Source organism: Agelaius phoeniceus, chromosome 6, assembly GCF_051311805.1.
Source record: "Agelaius phoeniceus isolate bAgePho1 chromosome 6, bAgePho1.hap1, whole genome shotgun sequence".
Taxonomy (NCBI): domain Eukaryota; kingdom Metazoa; phylum Chordata; class Aves; order Passeriformes; family Icteridae; genus Agelaius; species Agelaius phoeniceus.
In genome coordinates this window covers 58,632,462-58,655,996 of record NC_135270.1, presented here as the reverse complement: position 1 = coordinate 58,655,996, position 23,535 = coordinate 58,632,462, and the positions used below count along the sequence as shown (strand labels likewise).

The 23,535-nt window shown below is 46.3% G+C and overlaps 2 protein-coding genes across 3 annotated transcripts in view; one reads left to right on the top strand and one right to left on the bottom strand.

Annotated features, from left to right (window-relative positions):
* Window positions 1-2,304: 2,304 nt before the first annotated feature.
* On the bottom strand, window positions 2,305-13,388 carry SIX4 (SIX homeobox 4). 2 transcript variants are annotated; one of them, XM_077180815.1, is made up of 4 exons: window positions 13,162-13,388; window positions 12,515-13,068; window positions 10,500-11,188; window positions 2,305-8,053 (listed from the first exon to the last, which is right to left on the bottom strand). In XM_077180815.1, exons 1-4 carry the CDS (start codon window positions 13,345-13,347, stop codon window positions 7,257-7,259), a joined length of 2,226 nt encoding a protein of 741 aa, XP_077036930.1. In that variant the 5' UTR covers window positions 13,348-13,388; the 3' UTR covers window positions 2,305-7,256. The 2 variants fall into 2 exon arrangements, with proteins under 2 accessions (XP_077036930.1, XP_054491228.1); XM_054635253.2 differs by having other exon boundaries at window positions 12,515-13,388.
* A 1,114-nt stretch (window positions 13,389-14,502) lies between these two features.
* The window catches only part of MNAT1 (MNAT1 component of CDK activating kinase), a 119,689-nt gene continuing 110,656 nt past the window's right edge, over window positions 14,503-23,535 (top strand). Inside the window, exon 1 of the mRNA XM_054634683.2 lies at window positions 14,503-14,638. Coding sequence (XP_054490658.1) covers window positions 14,550-14,638 — 89 coding nt within the window. The 5' untranslated portion in view covers window positions 14,503-14,549. The remainder of the gene's footprint in view (window positions 14,639-23,535) is intronic.

The window sequence follows — 23,535 nt, the reverse complement described above, 5'->3', positions numbered from 1 at the left end:
TCCCTCTGGACTGCATGCAACTTCTGAGCATGTTATCTCTTTCCTTCAGCGTTTTCAGGCATGTGCCAGCTTCTGTAGCATATAAACTAGGTGCTATTTTTATTGAATCTGGCTTTAATGCTGTAGATTTTTCACATGTGTGTTGGTTTTTTATTGTTGGTCTCATTCCTGAACTTTCTGGCACCTCTAAGTGTGAAATCGGTTATGTGCACGTTGCTTGGCAGATGAATTCCTATTTCTGGGAATCATTTTCCTTCTAAAATGTATTTTTATATTAAAAATGTGATCTGTATCCATATACCGACCTATGATTCCAGCCCAGAGATTTCTGCAGCCAGAGATCACCACAACAGGGGATGCAGCCTGGAAGGAGACCTCTGCTTTCCAAGCTGTGAGTATCCATATTAAAATCTTGTTTTACTGACCCAACCTCTGCCTCTTGGAGCAGCAAAATCCCCTTCTGATTTGGCACCAGGGAAAAATCAAGACAAATATAGAGGATAATAAGTGCTGTCTTCCAGCATTGTCTCCCTGCTAGATTAAGAGAAACCACCCATCTCCTGAGCCTTCCTACCACCAGCTCCATCCCAGCTACCGCCTTGGCAGCTCCACCTCCTCCCTGCAGCATCCCCAGGCCCTGGGGGAAAGGCAGGGGCTCAGGGATCCGGCTGCCCACCCTTCCAAACGTGCTGTCCCCCCTTTTTCCATCTGTGCACAGGCTGCCAGGGAAGAAGGAGCCGTGGCTGTGTGTGGTTTTCTCGCCCAGGGTGACCTGGAGCACATCTGCGGAGCGCTCCAAAGCAGCAGGAATGCGCTCCGTTAGAACATGATTCATCCTGCATACCGCATGGGTGGCTGCTCAGGGAGAATTTGGACATTTGCATACGCTGCTGCCGAGACCTTCCTCTTCTCCTCCTTGTTCCCAAAGCCCTGCGCTTCATCCAGAGCCCCTGCAGGGGCTCAACACAGCCACAAATCCCTGCCCGGGGCATGGGCTGGCAGCGATGCTCCTGCATGGTGAGGCAGAAGCTGCTCCCAGCCGGGTCGGAGGATGCCTTTAAATCCTCAGCTCCTGCTGCAAGCAAAGCTGGGACAGAGCTGCTGCTCGGGGATCAGTCTGGGATTTGTTCTCTGCAGGCAGGAAAATCCCATCCCGGTTTTGCTCGGGCAAAGGGAGCGCCGCAAACACGACTGAGCCAAGCGCCCGCTTCTGGGAAGGAAACAGGAATTGGGCAACGAGGCAATTGGCTCTGGCTTAGGGCTGCTCCAGGGTAACTGGATTATTTACTTGGGCAGCTGCAGAGTCGGATCAGCCTGGAGAAAAGAGGGAGATGCTCCCCGGGCTGGGAGGGGACTCCCTGCGCTTGGCCAGCGGAGCTGCGCGGCTGCGATCCCTGGGAAAGGTGGAGGAATGGTGAAAAACAACAAGGTCAGGTCTTAAACCACCAAGGTAATGTCTTAGTGAGTAACAAAATCACAAATTTCATGTCTTTAACTGTATCTATTAAAAAAAAGAAAAGAACCAACTCCCAGACCTCACCTTGCTTCCTGTGGCCTGAACACATTTTAAAGGGATGGAAGGGTGTATTCCTGCTGGCATGTACAGGCTGTTAATTATCTCTAATGTGTATAGCTTCAGTGAGGGAAACGATTTCACCTGCACAGATCAGTCTGTTTGGATTTATTGTCGTTCATTTTGGCATCAAACTGGTAACCAGGCAATGCTGGCACTTGGAACGCAGACCTGAAGTAATATGGTAATGTGTTTAAATCCTTTAATATCAGGGGAACATAACATTTCAAGCTGTTCTCAAAAGGCTGCCAAAACCAAGTCTGACACTATATGAAACGTTTTAAAGAAAAATTTCAACAAACAGGAATTTAGCAAATAGGAGTACACCTACCCAAAAAAAGCCCCTGACACAGAAAGCATGCCAGTGTCATGGGAACCACAAGAAAATACTGACTAGTCCTAACTAGCAGGTGGATGTAGACTTTAATAATATCTAACTAATTACAGTACAAATTCGGTTTGAGACACAAATAGGTTCAATATGAGGTCTAAGATTTATGTTTTTTAATTTAGTATTTTAGAATTCCAACAAAACCCCCTCAAGTCAACAGAAAGTCTCATTCTTGCTTAAATAGGGTGCAGATCAAACCTCTGGCAAGCACAGGCACTCCTAGTTGCCATCACCTTTCATGATGAGTCATTAGAAGCCAAGTTCCTACTTCAGACTGCTTTTCCAAATTCAAAGCCCTCACATGACATCCAAACAGAAATATTTACACAAGATGTGTATAAATATAAAGTTTATTCAGTATAGTGTTTAGAAAAATAAGTTCACATCATCTCAGAATACAAATAAAACACTTAATTGTCCAGGCACAAACCCCTATTACAGTACAACAAACATACATACTTTAGATCTCTTTGGTTGGGTAATTAAGCACAGATATGTTTGATGATACACTCTGGGGCAGCATCACCTAACAGTGCAGTAAAGTTCTTGATTATTCCCTCCTCTAACACGTACATTCCGCTTAAATTTAATATTTGCTGTAAGGCACAATAAAACCCATATAGGAGAAATAACTGGTTAGTTCTGGACAAACAGTACATGCAGCAAAAGAACAAACATCCTCTGAATGAGAATCCTGAAAGCCAGAAGATTCACCCCCTCCTTGAGTTCAGAAATTTAAGAAGCAAGTTTTAAATTATATGAAACATACAACTAAGGTATAAAATATCCTTCAAGATAATAACTGCTAGGAGATACAGGAAGACTTCAGGCATCCTTGCTTTTAAAAATACCATTATTTTTGTTTTCAGAATTATAAAATTACTATTCTTTTGGATGATTTGACATTCTTCTTGACCACAAGCACTGGGCAGTTCATGTCCCCAGAGCCCTGCACACATATCTCACATGATACTGGAGGGATGCACCCTCTTGTTCATCTGCCCTTGCTAAGGAAAGTGCACAGACAGTGGAAATCTATGTACATGAAAAGCTCCTGTGCACACAGGGCCAAATTCCACCCTGATTTGTTTAACTGAAAATCATTACTGAGGTGGTTTTACATGATTTGAAGTCAGAACCTGTCCATTATTGTCATCAGTCTCAGACTGAGAGCAGTAATGACAGTTCCAGCCTCACCTCTGGGTGAAGCCACTTTCTGAATGAGTCTTCCTGAATCCACAGGTAGGGGAAAGCAGTAAATGGGAAGAGGTATATGCTTTGATAAACTGTGACTGTTTGGTTCTACCCAAGTGTCAGCCTTGTGCTCTGGTCTGTGCTGCCACTGTGTACTGGGCCAAATCCATCCCTGACCTAACACCAGTGAAATGAATAGACCATATTTCCCAGCTGGCAAAAAAGGACATTAAAGTCAATGGAAATGTGCTAGTTTAGCCCAGCTGAGGACCTGGCCAATGGATGTCTGTGATTTATATTGCTGAAATGTCCTTGCAGGTAAGACCACAGGGATAAGGCTGCAAAGAGTCCACACAGAGCATTCAATTCATTGTGTTTCTGGTTTTCTGCAAAACTCTGGGTGAAACAGAGGCAGCTTTAATCAAAAGTAGAAAAGAAGAGAGGGGTTTTTAACATCATGCTTTGTAAGAATTTCCTTAGGCATATTTTTCAAAGCTGAGTCTGGGACTAGTAAAGCAGTAGAATTTGGCAATGTTTTCTGTAAGATTTCCAGTGGACTTAGAAGTTACAAACATATGTGAGGTTGAAATGATTCTTTACTCTCATCCACAACAGAGAGGGAGGGAAGAGAAGGAATGTGCATGCCAGGTAGACATACCTTCCATTTAAACAACAGAATGTGATAATAAGGGCTGTCTGTGGGGCTTGGATACTCACTGCTCTCCCACGTGTGGGAGATCAGCATCCAAATCCCCTAAACACCATGTAAAAATCCTTGGTTTGGGAGTCAGTGGAGCAATGCCTTATTTACAGCAGCCAAAGATCTGGCCCTGGACACTTTTTTGGGCTTTGAGTACTGTCTATTGAGAGCAGTGAGCCTGCCTGCCTGAGGGCCACAAAATAAAAACTTACCCTTGTAAGGAATAAAACTACTTATTTAAATTTCTATTTTAAACACACTGTACCGTGCAATGAGTCTTTATATTGTGCATATGTACCTGCAGAAAACATGAGGTTATAACTATGTTATCTGGAGGGAATGACACTTATTTTCAGTGGGAGAAAGAAAGAAAGAGTAAAAGATAATAGGAAGTTACTCGATATCTGGAAGACTAGAATAGATTAATCTCACTTTGTCCCAAAACACTGCTTTTATGTACATCCTCTCACTGAAGAGTGGGAAGTCTCCTATTAGAAGTACCAGACACTCCAAGAAACGTGCCACTGTAACAACATACACAGTTTTTCACATCAACTGTGCTGCAAAGCCACGGAACTCAGAGCCTCAGTAACACAACGAATGCAAAGAAAGAAAAATGAAAAATAAAGTAACAGGTACTGTTGTAACACCACAGTCTCTTCAATTATGAGAGATGATCACACCAACAACTGCTCTGAAATATTCCCTAGCTTGCCTCCAAATATAGTCTGAGCTTCACAGACCAAATGTTAATCCACCATCGACTCCTCCAGAGCCAAGTACACGTTCTCCATTAAAATGACAGCGATATGGGTTATTTCTAATTTTCCAAATGGCTGAATGATTTCATGCAAAGCATATACAGCTACTGTCATCACCATCTTAGTTACATGGGTGAAGAAGAGGTGGGAAACAGACTGCTCATGCTGGGGCCCAGCAAACAGATAAACAAGCAGAGTGGTTAGGAGAACTCTGGACTATCCGGTTCCCTGCTCACGCGGAGCTCTGGGAACGTCAGGGAAAGCTGTGCCAGGGGAACATACAGCTCCATGTCCTGCTTGTGATAATCTCTGCTTTAAAGCACTTGCCTCAGACACCCTGCTTGCCTGGGAGCACATGGGGACAGCCAACTGCTGATGGGCTGCTCCTGCCTGCAGAGCGCCGGTGACTCCATAGAGCTGCAAGTGCTCCCCTTGCACACTCCTCCTTCCCTTTTCCTGCCCTTTTCCCTGCAGCCCTGGCTCACAGCACGGGCTCCAGCACTCACTGACAGAGCTCAGCCTCAAGGTTCCACAGAAAAACTTGCAAAATAGGCAATATAGTGCAAAACCACAACGAGAATGCAGCTGTGCTCATGGTGCACAGAAAAACCTTCATTCCCCAAAAGCTTTCCATGGAACCAGCTAAAACCAAGACAAACACACTGGGATATGCAACCTCACTTATCTTTCCTTTCCATTTGTTTTTGTCCTTTACAAGTGATCTTGTTCTGTCCTGAGCCTGCTTCAGAGCCCACAGAAGCTTCTGAAAACATTTCCAATAGCCTTCCAAAGGCTTTGGAGGAGGCCCCTGATGAGGATGAGCACATGCTTTAGTTACTGTATATATTCACATCAGGATAAAATACAACAAAACCAAACCCACCGGGATTAACAGCATGTCACTTTTGTACATCTGAATTCTCATTATTATTTTAAAGCTATAAGGATGTGCTTTTCCATGCTACAAAAATAGGAGGAAAGTTTAAGATCTGTTCCACCTGCTCCAGGGAGAAAGGTGTGGACACCCATCCCCAGCCAGGCTGCTGCAGTTCCCACCACAGCCCCCAGGCTGCTTCTCCTGGAGGATATTCATAAATACACACTCAACTGCACTCCTGCATGGGGGCCTTGCTCCACCAGCAGCTGAAGCTGTCCCACATGGGCAGTTTGGCCAATTTATGAACACAGGGCTCCCTTCCTTGGCCTGCCCATCCAACCTTTCCTGCTCATCTCACAGAGCCAAGAGCTTCCCCTTGGCACCCTCCGTGGACCCCTCCTGTCCTGCTGATGTGGGGCAGAAGGACCCGTCCTTGGCTCTCTGCACTGCCAGGAAATGTCACCCACCATGTCCAGAAGACTCTCAAACCTCTTCTTACTCGTGCAAGCAGGGGCACCCAAGTCAGAGGGGTCCACTTGCAGAAGTAAGGCATCAGGATTTGGCCCTGAGGACGGATATTTGCAAATCAGTGTTTTTATTCCTCCTGCCACTGTGCTTTAGTAACAAAGATAAGGCCACTAGGAAGAAAGGCACGTGGAATTCTGTAAAAAATACACAAAAGGGTTCAACTAAATCACAAATTACTAACAAAACAAACAAACAAAAAAAAAAAGCCCTGAACACAAAGACAGAGGGGGTAGAAACAGTGACCTCCTGGGTTTGTGAGACTGGGAATTAATTTTCTAGTTTCAGTGTGATTAACATTTTACTTTTACAGTCTATTGCTTGAAAAAACCTACAAAAAAGTAAAACCTTGTCAGAAATAACTACGCTTACTTCCTGCTCAAACAATAAAATAAATTAAACAGCCAGAAAATGTTTTCCTTTTCAATGCATTGTGTCTAAAGTGAAAGGGAACATAAACCATAAATAAAATCCATTGTACTAATTAAAAAAAAAAGTCTCCTTTATAAGAACTGAAACAATATTTACATTCATACTGGATAGAAAGCTTCTGAATTGCATAATTAGAGTTTCAAATGATGCCTTTTCTGGTGCACTGACAAAATGCTAGCTGTAGCATTTAGAAACCTGTACATGATTGATGTGAGACTTTTGGTTTAAATGCAAGTCTGCTGGAAAATAAGCAAACATACCAGTAACAATATTATGATTTTGTTTTGTTTCTTAACCTCAAACAACATAAAAGTAGCCAGAGAGGTATCGTCTAGAGTTCCTAAGAAATCTCTCAATGCCCATGGACTGGAAGTAAACAGAAAATAAAAAGTCTGCATTGTTTCTACCATTTTGGAGTGAGATTTTTTTTTTCCATCTGAAGCTAGGAGTGTATACTTACTGTTAAGAGTATGTTGTACTATGGAGAGTCTAGTTAAATTTTCAGGGTAGTATCTGGTAGCCAAACCTGTACCCATTCCTCAGTACTTGCCCTGGCCATTTCCTTTCTCCTTTAACCTGTTTAAAAGAGAATACTGCATGCAAACCAAGTGTGGCAACCTAATTCCATTGCTGGAGATTCCTCTGTACATTGATTCAGACCACTTAAATGTTCTTCTGGTTTCTTAAAATGAAAAAAAAAACCACCAAACAAAAAAAAAACCCCACAAACACCCCACCAGGTGTTTGTTAGGGCCTCAACAGGAGACTTATCTATTAAAACAGAAAGCAAGAAAAGAAAGAAGCTACAAGTCTTGCATAACTTCATCCATCTGAACTGTCTGCAGTTTGGCAAGTTCCTTTTTGTCCGTTTCCAGTTCTTCACATACCGTGTCAACCATGTTGCTCATAACATACTTAGATTTGGAATCCAGCATCATTAAATTGCCAGTTGACTTACTCTCAGAATTAGGCAAGAAATTCTCTTTGACATCAGGTACAGCTTGCAGAACCAACCTGTGCTCTCTGCCAAAATCCTGGTGCACTTGTGCAGGGGGGTGGCTGACACGGTCTCCACTGGTTGAAACTATTTCTCCAAGCACGGGCTGTGCTGTGGAAATGGACAACAGATCCTGACTGGTGATGAGGGGACAGTTCTGGAGGGTTGCATAGTTAGTGTTGCTGATAGATATCACTGTAGAGGTACTGGTCACGGGTGAAGACATGGCCTGGCTCTCCGAGATACCAGAGCTCAGTTCTGCAGCATTTAAAAGAGTTGGTGGAGTGAGGGAAAAATTGTGTGAGGGCGTTACATTCACTAAGGAGGAGGCCAGGGACTGGAGCCCTGCACTGGATATATTTTCAGAAGACATGTTGACGTTCAGTTGTGTGTTCTGACTGACTGGCATCAACTGAGAAAACACCAGGCTTCTTTCCAGTCCTTCTTGCTTGACAGATCCTACAGCCTGGCCCGAGTTGGGAACTGTATAAACCACTGCACTCGGAGTGAGGGGGCTGAAGAAAACCTTTCCTTGCTGCACTGTTGAAGATTCAGTCGTAAAAGTTCCTCCATCAGATGTGCTGGGGTTTGCTGAAACATTACCTAGGGAAAAAGAAGCAAAAGAAAAGAACACAGAAATTACAGCTGGCAGAGGGTTATGCAGTCCTGGTCTTTTTTACCTTTGCAGTATACACATACACTAATATTTCATGTAACACTGCAAAGCAATTTTTGTAGCAGGTGAGAAAAAACTTGGTGTAAAGAAATCAATGCTGTTAATAGAAGTTGCTTCTAGAAAGTTAAAAAAAAAAAAGAAATTTCTGCTATATTCGATTAGGTATCTTTCAGACTCTCATTAAGGAGCAAACAGTCCCCAGCCATGTGACTAAAATGAATGTGCTTTGGCCTTCACTAGTTGCCACCACTCAATTTCCATCTAAGAATAGAAGCATGAAAAGCCATTAAAGATAGTTCAGTGACAGACTACAGCTTGTGTGTGGGAACTGGAGACACGTCACATGAAATCCACTGCTGCTGGGGAGAACCTGCCCGAGCCAACCCTCACAGAAAACACGAAAAACCGGTAATTTCTATTGGTCTAACTAGGTAATAATCCTCAAGCACTCAGCTCTATTCCCTTTCACCTTGCTTTTTTGTGTTTTTCTAAAATCCTAATCCTACCACATCCACCATGCTGTGAAAAGTCACCCGGCACTGCCTGCCCTTGCTGAGAGCCATGGCACTGCTCGTGTGATGTTGTAGTGAGCCAAAGCAAGGAGAGGTGGCCAGAGATGACCTGAAGTTGTTTTCACTGGACTTGCCATGTCACTTGTCATTATGGTAATTCCTAAAATAAGAAATACTGGCTCTTGGGACTGAGTCGCACTTGGAACACCTCTCTTTCTCAAAAGCAGTTTAATTATAAGAGATTACAGTTGGACACAGCTGAATATTTTAGAACAGCACTGAAGATGAATTTCTCACATGGGGAATATTTTAGTTCCCTATTAATTTCAGTTAATCAATTATGATTTTATGATTTTTTTGGAAGATGTTATGCATATGGGTAAACTAGAATAACAAAGCCAGGTAACTTGAAGTTACCTGTCAGTATTATTTACTGGCTTACTTGAAATAGCCTGCAGCATGCTTCACTTGGACTAGGCAGCCAGCTATCCATCCAAGACAACCAGAACTTTTCTCTGCACCAAAGATATGGTGGATCACTCTCCAGTGGGCAATCAGTACTTTTAGCCATGGGAAAAATGGTCAGAGAAGAGCTCATTATGAATCTTAGGACTTTCAAATACAATAGTTCTACAATACTTAACAGGACAGAACTTTCTTTCTCACCTTTGCAGGCTGTTAGTTTATGCCTTGGAGCATGTGGATTAAGTGGCTTTAGTAATTAAAGGTGGCATTCAAACTAAATGTCTTCTCTCTTTAATCTTGCTTAAACTATGTGCCAATAACTTCCAGTGCCTCTGAGTGCCACATTTTAGGGCCTTATAATTGTGATAATTGTGCACCCATTTGAAATGTGGTTGCACAGCTTCAGTGTTTCTCCCTGTGTTTCAGCAAGAACAGTTCACTCCCTATACACATTAAATTCAAAGAAGCACATGAGCACAATTTGACTTTCATTATAGTATTCACAGCTCCTGAAACCAGAATCATTCCAGTTTAATGATTTTCATAATCAAATAAATAAAGTGGCCAATGAGTACCAAAGACGTTCAACAGTGCTTTTTAACTGATCTGCTTCAAAAAAGGGATCCAGGACAAGGTTTGTGCTCCCTGGGATTCTTCCTGGCCAGCTGCAAGATTCAGACTATGGTATGCTAAGACCAACTCTAAAGCAAACTTGGGGAGGAGCCTGCACACTTGGCACATGAACCTGTGATGACATATTTCCCTTGGACTGAGGGCAGTTTTATCCAAAGAGCCTCACATTTTATATCTACAAGCTAGTGCTTACTTCTATTGTTTCCCTCAAGTTTAATCTTTCTTAATTATGGAACAGAAAATGTACAAGCAACTGCTCGGTCTTGTTGTGTCTACAATAATTCAAAATGTATTTTTGTGAAATGCTTTTGTTAAGAAAACAAAAAATCAAAACAACCACCACAAGAACAACAAGGGTAACAATTTCCAGCTGCCATAATTTTCATTTTTATGAACCTTCTCATTAAAAGAATTCAGTGGCAAACGGGTAATATTTTGAATTACTGAAACATGTAAAATTTACAGATATTTGTGAAGACTCCTATCACAGACTTCTGTGAACAGCACGAGATGAAAGGGGTGTAAATTACCAGACCTCCTTCCATGCTCTTAACAGAGGAGCTCAGCTTCATCTAAGAGTCTGCCCAGGAGCATAACCCACTATAAAGGAAGGCAAACAGTATTATTTGATACTCTGTGCGTGGTCATGGCTCAAATACTATGTTGATACCTTGGAAGAAAAGGACCACAGCTTCTAAAATGCTAAATGTGCCTGATTCCAACTTTTTCTCGTACCTCTTACTGCAAGAGGCAAAGCTTTTACCTTGTGAAGCTGCCACAGAAACTGGAGGCAGCTGCAGAGAAGAAAACCCAATGCTTCCGTTCAGCAGCTGGCCATTTGTTCCTGAATTGGGGATCTGGACAATGCCATACTGGTTTATTTGGACAGGAGCAGTAAAAGTAACTACGGAGCCTCCATCCTGGGAAGCAGCAGTTTCTACGCCTTCCCTTTTCACCTCTGAGCTCGGTATCAATCCTGGGAAAGTGACTGGGATGTTGCTAGGGCTGAAGGCTGCTGTGGCATTGGGGACCGAGGCCTGAAGGAGTTTGAAGTCTTTAACATCTTCTGAGGACGATGAGGACAGTATGTCAGTGATGGACACCCCGTTGCTCACGACGCTCGCCGCAGTTTTGGGTGAATTTAAGGTAACAGTCTGCGAAGTGCCCACGCTGAGTCCATTGAGTATGACACTGTTGGGTCCCTGAAGAAACGAGCTACCATTGAGGAAGACAGGAGAGGTACTGGCAGGCATGAGGTTCCCATTCAACAAGACACCGGACGAGCTCAAGGCTATTTTAGTGTTTCCAAGCTGCTGCATGTAGACAGGCTCCATGTGGCCGGGAAGGCTGAGGCTGGTAACGCCGTCGGATGAGCTGGAGAGTGGATGGGGAGATAAATCCTCCCGCCCCTTACTGGATTCATCTTCTGTGCTAGGGTTGCCATCTGACTCGCTACGGGAAAAGATGGAGAGATGACATTGCATTACCACGGCGTAGCAGGATCTCTGCACCAGGGGGGACTTCTTGCTTTAATACAAGTATGTGAGAGTTTCCACGAACAAATTTTTTTCTGTGTTTTGTCTTTACGAAGCACTTTAAACGAATATTTAAGCCAAGGGAAGGAGGTTTCTTAGAATAGAACACATCAAACCAAACACTCGTCAAAGGAGCAACTTTACAGACTGGGTTATGGAGTTGCAAATAAATTCCTCCACCCCGGCGACCGAAGGGGGCTGCCTGGGCCGGGGTGCCCACACGTGTAAGACCGGCCGCGGCCATTTGGCAAAGCGCTGGGAGGTGAGGCAGGGCCGGGGAGCGCCGCCGGACCCTCCGGGCTCAGCCTGGCGCCCCGGGCCCGGGGGAAGGGGGAGACCCCGGCCCGCGCTGCCCCGGTGCCGGCGGAGGCACCTCCGGCCGTGCCGGGGGGAGGGACGGAGAGATGGGGGGCGGCCTTTGTGCCTCCGCCCGGGGCTGCGCCGGGTTTTTTCGCTGACTGGTCCGCCCTCGGCTGCATTTTTCGGTCGCTCTCCCCTCCCTCCCCCCTCGCCCTTTGATGTGTCCCGCGGAGAGGGGCCGCGGCGGCACAATCGCGCCCTTGGTTGAGAAATGCCTTGGGGCCCCCTCCGCCGGCCGCTTTCCCTCCTTCTCTCCCCGCTCCCTTCCTCCCCCCTCCTCCCCGCGCTTTCTCCCCCCTTTCCCGTCCCTTCCCGGAGGAAGGCGGGAGCGGGGAGGTCACCTCCACCTGCCCGCGCCCCCGCCGCGGGGCGGGGGGAGCCGAGCCCGAGCCGCGGGCGGAGCGGGGCCGGGGCCGCTCCCGGGAGCTCCGGGAACCGGCCCCGCTCCCCCGCTGAAACCCGAGCCCGGCCCGCTCCCGAGTCAGGTTTCAAAACAGAGGGAGCGCCGGGACCCCGCGCGTCCTGCGGCCGTCAATGATTAACTCTGTCAGGCGCGACAATTGAATAAAAACAAGGAGCGGGGGGAACGAACACCCCCGTCCCGTCCCCTCCCGGGAGTCCGCTCCGCGGCTCCGCCGTGCCGGGAGCGGCTCCCCCGTGCCGGGAGCTCCCCCGGGAGCGCGGGGCGGCGGGTCCGGGAAGTTTCCCCGCGCCGCCTCGCACGCCCGGGCCGGGTGGGTGTGTTGGGAACGAGGGAGCGGGGAGGAGGAAGGAGGGGAGGACGAGGCGCACCGAAGGTAAGCGCCATGTTTGCAAGGGAAGAAAGAGCCGGGAGAGGGAAAGCAGGCGGGAGAGGGGGCGGGGAGGAAAAGTTTTCCCTCACCTTTTGGACTGGGTCTCGGAAGGGTTGCGGTCCCGCTGCCTGCGGTTCTTGAACCAGTTGCTGACCTGGGTGAGGGACAGCCCGGTGATCTTGGCCAGGTTGCGCTTCTCGGCGGGCGAGGGGTATCGGTTCTGCTTGTAGAGCTCCTTCAGCGCGTTGCGGGACTTCTCCTTGAAGCAGTAGACCGTCTCCTCGCCGTCCCAGATGGTCCTGGGCAGGGGGTATTTCCTCCGCAACCTGTACTTGTCCACCGCCCCCAAGGGTCTGCCCCGGGCTCGCTCCGCCTCGGTGTAGCGAGCTTTGTACCAGAGCTCCTGCAGCAGCGGGTGGTTGGAGGAGTCGAAGTTGTGGCTCTCCAGGATGCTGTAGAGCTCGGCGTAGATGCCCTGGTGAAAAGCCACCAGCGCCCGGGCTTTCATCAGGCTCTCGTTGCCACGTAGCAGATCGCTCGGGGGCAAAGACCACAGGAACCTGGCCAGGCGGTCCAGGTTCCCACCTTGCTGCAGCGCCTCGCACACGCAGGCGACGTGGTCCGGGGAGAAAGCCAAGGGGGTCTGCGAGGAGGAGGAGGAGGAAGAAGAAGATGAAGAGGAGGGAGAGGAGGCAGCGTGGTGATTCCTGGCCAGGAGTTCCGTATGGAGCAGTACCTGTTCCGCGGCTCCCTCCTCGCCGGCGGCAGCGGAGCCTGCATGCTCCATGGGGAACTGGGCAGCGGCGGGAGGGGGCGGCGGCGCGGGCCCGTCGGGGGCTTCGGAGAGCATTTCCATCACATTTTCCTCCTTGATCTCTACCGCGATCACGATGTCGTCCGTGGCGGGGGAGGCTGAAGACATGTTTCGGTTTGTTTTCCTTTTTTTTTTTTCTTTTCTTTTTTTTTCTTGTGTGCTCTTTTTTTTTCCCCTTCCTCCCTCCCCCCCCCCACCACGCTCCCTTCTCCTCCTCTCCCCCCTTCCTATCTCTCTCCTCCTCCTGCTCTAGCCGATCAGGTTTCCCCCGGCCCCGCGGTGACCATCCGGGATCGCTGCTGTATCCCGGCCGCGCTCCGCCGCTCCCCCCGCCGCGACTCCCGCACCCGCCGCAAGACTATGTGGCCCCGCCCACCTCTGCCCCGGCCGCGCCCGTCCATTGGCTGCGCCGCGCCGGGAGGGCGGGGCTACAGCGTCTCCATGGCAACCGTCAATCAAGCGGCCGCGCTCCTCTCTCCGCTCCCCCCCCCTTCCCATCCCCACCTGGAGCCCCCGGGGAGCGGCGGCTCCGTCACCTGCGGCTTTCCCTGGAAGGGAAAGGGTTAAAACGCTCCCGGTGCTGTCTGCTGTCGTTACTGGGGGTGAGGGAGTTTTACTGTATCCGCTTCTGGGCCCCTCACTTCAAGAAAGTCATTGAAGTGCTGGAGCTAGTCCAGAGAAGGGTAGCGGAGCTGGGAAGGGTCTGGAGCACTAGTGCTATGGGGAGCGCTTGAGGGAGCTGGGGGTGTTTCGCCTGGAGAAAAGGGGCTCGGGGGTGGCTTTATCGCTGTCTGCGACTCCCCGAAAGGAGGAGTAGCCAGGTGGGGGTCGGGCTCTGCCGCTGGGCTAGCGACGAGAGGACAGAATCTTGAGGTTCCGGTTGGACACTAGGAGGAATTTCTCCGCAGAAAGAGTGATTGAACATGGAATGGGCTGTCCAGGGGGGCGGTGGAGTTGCCATCCCTGGAGGCATTTAAGGATAGACTGGACGTGGCACTTAGTGCCATGGTCCGGTTGACACGCTGGTCTTTCCCGAAGTGATTGATTCTGTTGTTCCTCTTGGTTAGTCATGGGCAGGTGTGCCCCGTCTCCCGCTGTTACACCCGGAGCTCTGGGGCCCGGACAGCCCCCGGACAGCCCCGGCGCTGCTGCCCGGGCTCCTTCCCGCTCGGGCGGGCGGTGTCGGGGCCGGGGCCGGGGCGCGCACGGAACGCGCGGGGCGGCGCTGGGCGGCGGCGGGGCCGTTTGGCGGCGGCACCGGAAGGCGGAAGGCGCGGCGGGAGGAGGGAGGGGAGCGGGAGGAGGAGGCCATGGACGACTTGGGCTGCCCGCGGTGCAAGACCACCAAATACCGCAACCCCTCCCTGAAGCTGATGGTGAACGTCTGCGGGCACACGCTGTGAGTGGCGCCGGGCCCCGGGGGGAGCGGGCGCGGTGCGGAGCCCCGGCTGCTCTGCGGAGCGGCGGGGCCTGGGGGAAGGAAGGGGTCGCTCCCCCGGCTGGCCCGGGGGTGGGGGCGGCATCGGCTCCGCCAGACCCGAGCGGCGCTTGCGAGGCAGCTCCGGGCCGGTCAGGCTGCCTTTCCTCCCGCGAAGGGTCCGTGTCAGCCCGGGCTGGCTCCGGTGTGGGTCTGACTGCCCTCGGTGCCTTCTGTGCGGTGAAATTCCCGGGAGGAACCCGCGGGACGCGGCGTGAGCTCGGGACACCTCCTGTCCCGCAGCGCTGCCAGGCTTCGGCGTGAGAAGCGGGGAACTCAGGGGAAAATACATTTCCCACAGAGTTAAACATTTCTTGTTTAAAACTGTGCTCGAGTAGTAAAGGAAAAGCTTTTTTGTTGTATTATTTTGATGTGTTAATTCTGCTGAATGAAGAGTGCTTTGCTGAAGCTTTGGTGCTGGTTTAAATGTTGGAAAATCCTCTTGCGAATCTGTGCTGATGGTAGTCTTAACTCATTCGTGTTTTTTTCTTTTTCTTTTTTTTTCCCCCCAAGACCAGTCATTACTTTTTTCCCTTTTCTCCTAAAACTCAGCCCTTAGATAGTACCCATCACTGGCTGTTGCTGATTTTAGTCACAGATGCTCTTGATGATTTAAGTCACAAATAGGTTGAACTCATTCACTTTTGGATCTGGAGACCATCCTTAGTTAGTGTGGAAGTTTGAAAGGCTGTACTCAAAATTCTTTCTGGATGTACACCATACAAGGCCAGTACTGCAGTAGCAGCCCTTTCTATATTTTTTATTTTTGGCTTGTCATCTTTCCTGTGATGTGTATGTTTTTAAACCACGTGTGAATTACATTGAAGAGATGCAGCCTGAGAGCTTTTGCTTGCCTTGGTACATTGCAGTAAGTGAACAGAATGAAGGAAGTCAATTACAAAAAGGGATTTATCTTGTTGTCTTAGGAAAAAAGTGTTACTTTTCATTCTGTTCCCTGCTCCTGTTCTCTCCTCCTGCCATGGAGGTGTGGTGGTGTGGGAGAGGTGGCCTCGGGAGTGTCCCTTTGGTGGCAGCAGTGCTGGAGTTCAAGAGGCAGCAGCGCCGTTCAGGCAAAGCCGTGCGGGTTTAAAGCGACGCCTCGATCTTGCATTGACCGAAGATCAGAGGAATGATCAGAGTGGTCCCGATGTGCTTCCAGGCTCCTCCAGAGCCACTTCCAGCAGAGGACAGCATGTCTCAGTTTGCTCTCCTGCTTTGCTTCTCTTGTTTTGGGCTTTTTTTGGAGCTGAGTTTGGCTTGAGACAATTAATGGTGCTTTCTACTTTACTGGGTGCAGTTGCTGACACCGTGTTTGGGGTTGATGTTCTTGTATTGCTGCTTGTTTCTGCAGCCCAGCTCTTGGTGTTTGCATCTCTGTGGCAGAGTAGGAGCTCTGGGTTTGTTATTGTTGTAATTAAGGACTCTCCATCTCAATGTGGTTCAAGTGTGCCACTTTTCCTCTGTGTTTTCCTTCCAAGAGCTCCCTCAGGGCTGTGTATCTATTACTGTTTCCACACAGTGTTACAAAGCCTTCATGCTGGAAGTTGTTTCTTAGTAATGGTTAATGAATTTCCATAGTAACTCATCCAGAAGCTGGAAACTCAGATGTGAATGAAAGGAGGTAACTGACTTGTTCTCATAAATTCACCACATTTCAGTCACAAGGAAGGAGTGTTTAATGAGCTAACATAAGTTTCTGATGGAGATTTATCCTTAGTCAGCCTATTTTGATATTTTGCAGTTGTTAACATTGAAAATGCTACTCCTAATTTCCAATCTAAATTTGTTTGCTATGATTGAAGCATTTAAGAACTCTACCATGAATTTTATACACTTGTGAACTCTTTATTACTTCTCTTTTGTAGGAGTGTCTGCAATACTTTGAGGGCTTTCTCTTTGGTGTTTTTCACTCTGAAGAAATCCCATCGCTTCAGTCTCCTCTCTTCAGTGATTTTTAATGTCTTTTTTGTTTTCTTTTTGGTTACACTTGGGGGTTATTCTCACTGGGGTTTCTTTAGGCCTTTTCCACTTGGTTTGCATTTTATTGAAGCTGGACATGGTGTTCCATCTGAGTCATTAATATAACAGCCAGAGTCAAAATTATTTTGTGTTCTTTTTCATTCTTTTCCTGCCTGCGTTTCATCCAGGCAGGATGATGACTCTTGATGTATTTAGTTTTTTTGCAGTGATATGTTTGATTTATGTTGAACATAAGCCCCAGATTCTTTAGCACTTTACCATTCAGCACATTGTGGGCAGAACAGAATTCAAGCTTGCTTTCCTTGTTATGTTGTACAGGTGATTATTATTACCTTTTTGCTCTGTTAAACAATTTGTTACTTCAGGTGACTTTTATTTGCTTCAAGTGACTGGGGATTCTGAGACTCTCCATCCAAGTTTTTGAAAACTGCCTGAGATTATTCTCTGAGATTAACATCCTGATGTTTTCTGATGTGTAGAATGTCTGGGAGATACTGGAAATTGTTGCTTGTCACCATAAGAAATCCAAGTGAGGCAGAGCAAAATATGAAGTTGCCTGCAGTAAATTCATTGCTAAAAACCCTCTTCCCCTGGTTACTTTCTGTAACAGTGGAGAATGTGAAAAGATTAAAGCCATGTGAATAGGCTTGCTACCAATTTTCTCTCAGACTGAAATAATGATAGCTTATCTCTGGGTGTGGGTTTCTAATCACCTCTGAATATTTCAGTATGTTCTGCTTTTGTTTAGATTGTATGGCTGTCAGTTTAATAGTGTCAAAAGTCCAGTTAAACCAAAACTATATTGCCTGTAGTTGCTGTTTCACTACCTATATTGTTACTGTGTCATTGGAGGGAATTATATTCCTTTGATATGATTTGTTCCTAAGGAGCTGTGTTTTGAATCTCGTCTGTTCTGTTATCTGACATATGCAGGAGATAGGGTTTTTTTTTCTCAGATTATTTTGGCATCTTCCCAGGATCTGATGGTAAGCTTGACTCTGGTCTGTGTTTTCCTGTGTACTTCTTTCCTGCTCTTTAGAGGCAGGTGCTTTAGTCCTTCTTTAGGTTGTTGGAGCTTAATGCAGAGAGCAGAGATGCTCCAAAACTTCTTTTGTCAGTTTTCGAAAGGTAAATATTACATCTACCAGATCTGAAACCTTGAAGCACTCCTAATGCTGTAACCCCTGGATATAGTGCCCAGGTTTATGGACTACAGGTCCATGGGTTTATGGAGGCTCATTAAGCTGTCTGCAGAAGCACATTGCCTTTCCTTTGTGGTGCTTTTTGTTTGAAGTGTGCCGAGAAATCTGCATGGAAAATTCAGAGCCGTGGCTTTGCTGGCTCGGGAGCTTTGGAGCAGTTGCTGTAATGCATTTCCCAGTTCTAGCCTGGGCTCCTGCTCCTTCTGCTGTGCTATGAGTTACATTAGCCAGCTAATCCATCTTACTGAGTGGAGATTGATGCAGAAAATGCCCCAAGTGCTTTGGCATCATCTGGTAGAGATTTTCCCTCTCATTGAAGTGCGGGTTAATGCGCTCCTGCTTCAGCTGTGCTTTCTTGCATTGCAGGCATTCTGAAGGAATATTTTCATTTTACCTTCAGTGCTGCCTCCTGGTAGTTTCTTTCCTAAAGCCCTGACCTTTCCTATTCTGTCAACTGTGCTGTTAACTTAATGAAGTGACCTCCAGTGATGTGATTTGCACTTGTGCAAAATACCTTGAATTTTAAAATATTGAAGAGCCTTTACTTGGCTGAGATGATTTGTCAGCAAGCTTCAGATCTTTGTTTCATCTGGGTTTCAGAAAGCTTGTGGTTTTATCAGGTGTTCATTTTATTCATTTTGTGACTGTTTTCCCTTCTGAAGAACTGTGAGAGTTGTCTTTTTATGCCTTCTGTCAACCAGGTTGTTTCCACTTTCATGTTCTTAGGTGGTTCTTGCCCTCTGATTAGAATGAAATTAGAAGAGCCATTCTTCTTATCATGGTTTATTTCCCCCACCTCTTATATAAAAAAAGCACCTCACAATATCTGAGAACTTGTTGGGCAACAGATGTCCTGCTTTTTCTTTCTTGTTTTGACAGATGGTTACAGTGAAGGTTCTTCTTGCTATGGAATCCTTTGCTTTGGAGGTTTGGCTGTTCATTCTTCTCCTCTTCCTCACTTCATTCATTTAAATCTCATCTGAGGTGGATGTGAAAATCCCTGTGCTGGCTTCCCATCTCTTTTCTTACTGTGACCTTGACCCTGCCATCAGATTGGGTCTGGATTTTGGCAGCACATGCAGGTAGCATTTCTCCTCCCTCATCCTTTGCTTGAGCCCATGTTAGAAATCTCCCAGGGCTGCACCTTTGGCATGGGCAGTTCTCCCAAGGGCACTGGGGCTCTGGAATGTGCTCCTGGCAGATCAGAGTGCTGATAAGCACAGCAGTGGAGATAAGGGATAGGCAGGTGGCTGCAAGAAGATGAAATCAGACATTTGGTCTTTTATAAACAACTTTCAGGTTGGGATTCCACTGCAGTTTATTCCAATAGAACCATGGCAAGGCTTACAATTGAGGGGGTGGGTTTCTTGGGGGTGTTATTTCTTAGTAGTTTGTTTTCCTTGGTTATTGCTTCTTGACCAATATCACCAAAAGTGTAACACCATGTGTTTTTGGCATCAGAGTAGTGTTAAATAAGCCTTTTCCACTATTAATCTTCCCTGTCACTGGGAGGGAGGATGATAAATTAGCAGTTAAAAGTTGTTCTAGGATGGGACTTAGTAAGGAAATGCTTAGTTCAAGAATAATGAATGTCTTTTAAAGTTTATTTTCTTAAGTATAACAGAGGTTCAAGGCATCAGATACTTGGCTTTAAAAAAAACTTTTGTGCAGGGAAAAGTGTGTCTAATTATGGAGCAATGCTTGATTAAAGTCCTGTAATGCATTAGTTTCTAAGGTGCACTCATGGCTTTGCTTTCTTTTAGAAGTTCACTCAAGAATTATATTCACAATCTGTTGTGCATGCATGACAATTTTTGGTTTTTCAGACAATTCCTAGAGTCTTTTCTAAGCATGCAGATGCTGGGTGCATGCTTGCCAATGGAGTTGTAATCCACCTGGCTTCACTTGAGACCACGAATTATCTTTTACTCTGCCTGCTTGGATTTCATGGCCTGTGTTGAGTTTTAGGAGGCAGGTTAAGCACATCCCACTGATTTACTTACATAAAGAGGAGGGGAAATGTATCCACCCAAACCTGCATTAAAAGAACGTTAAGGTTGTTACTGCAAACAGGAGTGGGTACAGAGATTTATTCTTGCCTGTAAACTTGGACCATATGGTCTCCAAGAAGGAGACACAAAAATGTTAGGTAAAAAAGGTAGTTAGTTGGGACTGCTGGTTAACCTTTGTTATCCCACTGCCTTTTATAGGGAGCAGGAAGGAAACTGGTGTGAAAAGCTCTTCCTTAGGAGTCAGTCCTGGTGCTCCAGCTACCTGGGAGCCACCCTGGCTTGTAGAGAGAGGAAATGTGGGTGCTGCAGACCAGCAAAAGCAAAGAACCTTCCTTTTCTTCCCCAGTGTCATGCCAGCTGTTGTGCTGTCTTGACAAAGTGTCTTTTCCAAGCCTGGTATCTCTGGGAGACAAGGGCTCAGGGACCAGAGCAGCCTCCACAGAAAGCTGGGAAGCTCCATTTCAGCTGCTGCCAGTTTGGTGGGTTTGGGTTTGTTGGTGTACTGCCACAATCTTAGATGGTAGTGGATGAATTTGCTTCATTCTAAGCTTTTCTGGTCTCTTTCCTGTCTTGAAGAGACTTCTGGAAAGGTGTCTGGGCTTCTTAATAAAATATAGGGGTTTTTTTTCTCCTGTTTCCAGAGGGAGATGTATTTATTTCTCATTTAATTTGTTAATAAGACTTCAAAATGAAGACAGTGTAGAAAAGCTGACTGTCTCTAGGCCCAGCTTTGTGTTGCTCAGGGGAGACATAAATTCACCAAGTTGTGTTGTGGGGATTCTCTAATCTGCCCTGCACCCTGTTAGGTGTTTCCAGGGATTCATTAGGGGGGAAGTGCATCCTTGGAGAGCTCTAATTGAGGTGTTAACAGCTGCAATGTGAAGAAACAGAGCTTTCATTATTTGTGTATTTATTTTAATGGTAGAAGCTTTTGGAGTTTTGTGGCTGTCACATTGCCTGGGAGGTAGAAGTAGGAACATCCCTGGTGAATTCAGGGGAATGGGGGCTCATGCCAGTGCGTGGGGCTGGACTTGTTGGAAAACAGTTTGGAATCTTCTTGTTTCAACCCCTTCCAAGTGAAAGGATGGCTTGGCTTCCTGCTGCATTCTTCTCTGCAGTGTGGTTCAAGAAAATGCCTTTCTTCTAGGATGGGGGAAAGCCCTGGAGACTGTGGAAAATAACATAAAACTGTATTTCAGCCAAGTGAGTTTGAGTGGAGAAGTCTAAACTAGAGGTAGGCAGTGAAGATCTGTCAGACCTGTAACTTTTAATTTGAGCATGTGGGAATTAGGGGGGGTTAAATATGCATTTGAATTTGATTTGGCAAGCTTTTTTTTTCTAAAGAAAATACCTTGAATGCAAGATATACAAGGACAATGATTCAGGGCTGTCATTTGTAAACATAAAGGTTGGCTGTAATATATATGATTTTCAGGCCAAAAAAAGTGGTGTGTGGGCTTTGGAGCACAAGCAAGTGTGAGTGTGCTGGTTCAGCCATGGAGTGTGGATTCAAGATTTGTGAACAGCAGCAGGCACAAGGAAAAGAGCCAGCAGGCTTTGGTACTTAGCAGACCCTTGCAGGAGCTGATCTGGTTTGCTGATCTGACAGAAAATGAGCTTTTTTGGTCAGTTAATGCTGTTTGTACAGAACTAACAAGTTGAAGTGGCTTGTGAATAGTTAGTCAGACATCAGAGGTGGTGCAAGGTCATCTGTAGGAATCTGTGTCTACAAATGAGGTAGGAATAAGGTGGAAGGAAGGACCTTCCTGTGACACAATGTTAATTTGGCTTTTTTAACCATTTTGTGAAGCTGCATGCTTTAAAATTGGCTTATCTGGAAGAGCAAGTGTTCTGTTTTGTCTCTGAGGCTTGGTTTTTTGTTGTTATTACCATATCACACCTCAGTTTGGATTCCTGGATGGTAAATCCTTGCCTGTATGAAAAGCATGAATAATCTTGGCAGATTAAAGCAGATTGGGACTACATGCAGTTGAAAATCTCAACCAGAACAGGAACTTGGTGTGGTCCTGAACATGCCTGCTTTGCTTTGGGGAGATAAGTAATGAAAGCTGTGTAAATGTATTTCATTCCCAGTAATTTCCACCTCTGAAAGAATTCTCTTAGTTTCTTCTGTGTGACTTGGGAGACACATCAGGGAGGTTTTTACTCACTTTGTCAGATCTGCTATGAGACTTTAACTGATGTTTGATTGAAGTAATTGCACAATCAAAGCCTGTCTGCTTCCTCAGAGAAAGAAGCAATTTTTTTTTTATGTTAAGTGGGATGTATTCCCTCTGAAAGAAAGCTTTTTCCTGACTTCTTAGGGAATAAAAATCTAGGTCATCTTTCTTCTTTGTCTTTTTGGAGTTTTTCCTGGTTTTATTAATTGGGATTAGATGCTCTTTGGATCCAGTTTCATCCCATTAGGCTTCCAAAGTCTCTACAAGTTAGTCATGGGAGGTGATTAAATCATTGCTGAAATACCCAAGAGGTTATTTCCTTCTGCCATCCAGTTTTGACAGTGGATATTTGCTTTTACATTTGGCTCTGAGTCATGGTCTTGATACTTCTGATGAAGTGGTGTTAATGCCTCCGTTTAATTCTTTTGTTTTAAAACTGGCATATTTAGAAAATCTTCTCTTTTCTCTGTTGAGCTATCAATGCCATGCCTGCTTGGTAATACTTCTTGTCTGCTTAGCAAAGCTCACAGAGCTCTACTCTTCATTCCCTGTAAGTACTTTTTGGAAATTTAAGTTATGGTTCTGCTCCTTGTGACCTTGGCAAAAGGAAAGCTGTTGTTTATATCCTGTCTCTCCAGTCAGTAAATGGAAAAGTAAAGTCTTTTTCCTTGATTCTGGAAATTCAGTCTGTTTGAATCTGCAGCCTGGATTAGAGACTTTACAGGAGCATGCAGTGACAGGACAGGGGGAATGGCTTCACACCAAAAGAGAGCAGGTTTAGATTAGTTATTAGGGAAAGAAAAATCTTTATTGTGAGTGTGGTTAAGCTTTGGGATGGGTTGGCAGGAGAAGCTGTGGCTGCCCCATCCCTGGCAGTGTTCAGGAACAGACTGGCTGGAGCTCTGGGCAGTCTGTTCTCGTGGGAGGTGTCTCTGCCCGTGGCAGGGGATTGGAATGAGATGATCTTTAAGGTCCCTTCCAACCCAAACCATTCTGTGCTTCTGTGGTCCTGGAAGTGTGTTTGGGTGCCCAGCTTGAGGAGTTTGTTCCACCATGCTTGGCCCCTTCTGGTTTGGGTGAATGCTCACCCTGCGAGGGTGAATATGGTCAGGGTCTCACACAGGTCTGGTAAATCTCTGTGCTGAGAACAGGTGTTTCTCAAAAAGAAGGCAAAGACAAGAGCTGTTTAAACAATTTCATATTAGGCAGGTTTTTCTTTTTTCTTTCTTTTAATTGCATCTACTTCATTTTAATTGAAGCCAATAATTCTGTGGGTTTGTGAGGAAAAAGGACAATGAGCTTGCTTCTGTGTGGTTGCATTAGCTGTCAGATGTTAATAAGCCATATGCATAGGTTTAATATTTATGAAATGAAACAAATAGATTCCTGAGTCATTTTAGAAAGCACATGTGTCTTGGTAACTGTAAATTCACAGCAGGGCAGGT

What these genes read in the sequence shown, in the direction of transcription:
- SIX4 (XM_054635253.2), bottom strand. Translation starts at nt 13,347, where the DNA reads ATGTCTTCAGCCTCCCCCGCCACGGACGACATCGTGATCGCGGTAGAG. An exon ending in TCCGAGACCCAGTCCAAAAG is followed by an intron (nt 11,189 to 12,514) that starts GTGAGGGAAAAC and finishes CTTTTCCCGTAG; the next exon opens with CGAGTCAGATGGCAACCCTA. An exon ending in TTCTGTGGCAGCTTCACAAG is followed by an intron (nt 8,054 to 10,499) that starts GTAAAAGCTTTG and finishes CTTTTTCCCTAG; the next exon opens with GTAATGTTTCAGCAAACCCC.